Below are 2,531 nucleotides of genomic sequence, written 5' to 3'. Positions count from 1 at the left end.
TGTAATTGACCTACCACTCACAAATCGACAAGGACTAGACAGGACAACGACAACACAAACAACAACACATATACACAGTCTTTAGCAGAGAACACGATGTCAATGTCAAATAAGCCATTAAATCCTGTATCCTTTCATTTTTTGTGTGTTTGCCTGTTTTACAGAATCAGGTGATAATCGCAGTTCGCAGCATCCCAGCGAAATGGAGAAACGTTATTTGGAAAATCCTTATCCCGATTATGTTAATAAACAAACAACGCCTATAAATTTGGACGAGGAGCATGTCAAGAATTTAATATGTACCTATGTGGATGCTATTCTGGAACATTGTCGCCCCGGCTGTGATGATGAGGATAATCGTGGCGATTTGTATGTGGGCAATGCTGGTATTGCCTATATGTTCTGGAAAATGTCCAGATCGAATCAGTGTCATGATTTGTATCCAGCCTCACTGGAGCATGCCCATGCCTTTATACGTAATGCCAAGGCAAATGCAGACCGTTACAAAAAGCGGCGGGAGGAACGATATTCGTTTTTATGCGGCAATGCTGGCATCTACGCCGTGTCTGCGGTAATTTCCCAGGATCTGAAGTTGGTTCAGGATCTGTCGGATGATTTAACAAATTTCAAGGCCGGCATTGCACCCAGCAAGGAGCACTTACACACCAAATATGGCTGTGATGAGGTGTTGGTGGGGAGAGCTGGCTACTTGTCCGGTTGCTATTGGCTGAATGATGTTTTGCCCGAGAAGAAAATCACCGATGACGATGTTATTTCCATTTGTCAAATGGTTATAGCCAGTGGCCGGGAATATTCCAAAATGACAAATGCTCCCTTGCCGCTTATGTATCAGTATCATGGTACTGAATATTTGGGTGCCGCTCATGGCCTATGCTCCATATTGCATATGTTATTGGATAGTCCATGGTTCAGCAGTGACCCCATATCGGCACCATCGGCTGAGTTGAGAGATATCAAGAAGTCCATTGATTTCTATTTAATGCTGCAGGATGAGGAGGGTAATTTCCCCGTGGCCTTAGAAGATTTACGTAGTGGTCGTGAGAAGAGATTAGTCCACTGGTGTCATGGTGCCCCCGGGGCGGTGTATCTGTTTGCCAAGGCGTATTTGATTTTCAAAGAGGACAAATATTTACAGTCTTTGAAAAAGGCAGCCGATTTGGTGTGGAAAAAGGGATTTCTACGTAAGGGCCCTGGCATTTGCCATGGTGTGGCCGGCAATGGCTATGTGTTCTTATTACTCTACCGTCTAACAAATGATCCCAAGTACTTCTATCGTGCCATTAAATTTATGGAATTGCTAAGCAATGCCGAATTCAAGTTAAGGGCACGCACCCCAGATCGTCCTCATAGTTTGTACGAGGGGGTCGCCGGCACCGTATGCTACTTAATTGATTTACTTGAACCCGATCAAGCCCACTTCCCCTTTATGGATGTTTTCCATTGAACCCCGGATTCCAATGCATTGGAGATTGAAGAAATTGTCGGCAGGAATATGAATCAAAATTTGATACACAGGCAGTCAGCAGCAGACAGACCTCAAAATGCAAAGTAATAGTACTTCATAAAAATATACATACAATATATATTTTGTCGTCTTGTTTACAAATTTCATACAAAAACAAAAAAAAAGGAAAATATTAACCTCTCTATCATCACATCACGCATATCAGGGAAATTACTTAAGCAAATTTTAGTTTTGTGTAGAAAATGCTAAACGATTTCTCGAATTTTTCAAATGGCCAATATTCCATTACTGTAGAAAGGATGCTAACAACTTTTTTCTTTTGCTGTGGAAGCCACAAATTACCATAGGGTTTGAGTTCGTTCTCTCTCCACCACCTCAATTGGCAGTGTATGTGTCTTAAGACTTATTATAATATAAATCTTATGTATGTTTCAATTAAACAAATTAATAACAACAACAATATAAAAAAATATTTATAATTATTATATTTCCCATCATATATACAACTAAGTAGTATTTATAAAAAAAAAAACAAACAAATAAAATTGGTAGTGAATTCCCTTCCCAACCCAAAAAAAAAAATACTTAATCCCACTCCCAATTTTTCTCATCAGCAGGGAAACCTAACGACGAACATAGCTAAAGAAATATGATTAAATAAAAAAACATATTTTTTCAAAAGATTTACATAAAATTTACTTTGATCTTTGCAAAGATCAATTATCAATATTGTGCTTTATATATAAATTTACATACTTACATATTTAGTATGTTTTATTTTTATTTATTTTGAAATACAAATTTAGTGTATTTATATTAATACAATAAAAAAAAAAAAAAACAACAACCAAAAATTTCATACGATATAAATAAAATGCAATATTTTCTTCTCAAACATTTAAAATAAAATTAAACCAAAATCTATATACAGTATAGTCCCAAGTGTTTTATTTGTCGATAAATCGTATTACAATTTTAGTAACGAATGGGATGAGTAATAATTCTGAAGGTAATTATTCCGGATATTGATGAAATCAAAAGAAAA

General features: G+C 36.7%; 1 protein-coding gene across 1 annotated transcript; it reads left to right on the top strand.

The window, feature by feature from the left end:
- The first annotated feature begins 169 nt into the window (after window positions 1–169).
- Window positions 170–1,465, top strand: LOC133334775 (lanC-like protein 3 homolog). The gene has a single exon (XM_061543097.1). The coding sequence runs from the start codon at window positions 203–205 to the stop codon at window positions 1,463–1,465; it is 1,263 nt and encodes a 420-aa protein (XP_061399081.1). The 5' UTR covers window positions 170–202.
- Window positions 1,466–2,531: the final 1,066 nt, after the last annotated feature.

Source organism: Musca vetustissima, unplaced genomic scaffold, assembly GCF_032173495.1.
Source record: "Musca vetustissima isolate MV318-11 ecotype Yass unplaced genomic scaffold, APGP_CSIRO_Mvet_v1 utg196973, whole genome shotgun sequence".
Taxonomy (NCBI): domain Eukaryota; kingdom Metazoa; phylum Arthropoda; class Insecta; order Diptera; family Muscidae; genus Musca; species Musca vetustissima.
This window is presented reverse-complemented; position numbering and strand designations above follow the sequence as displayed.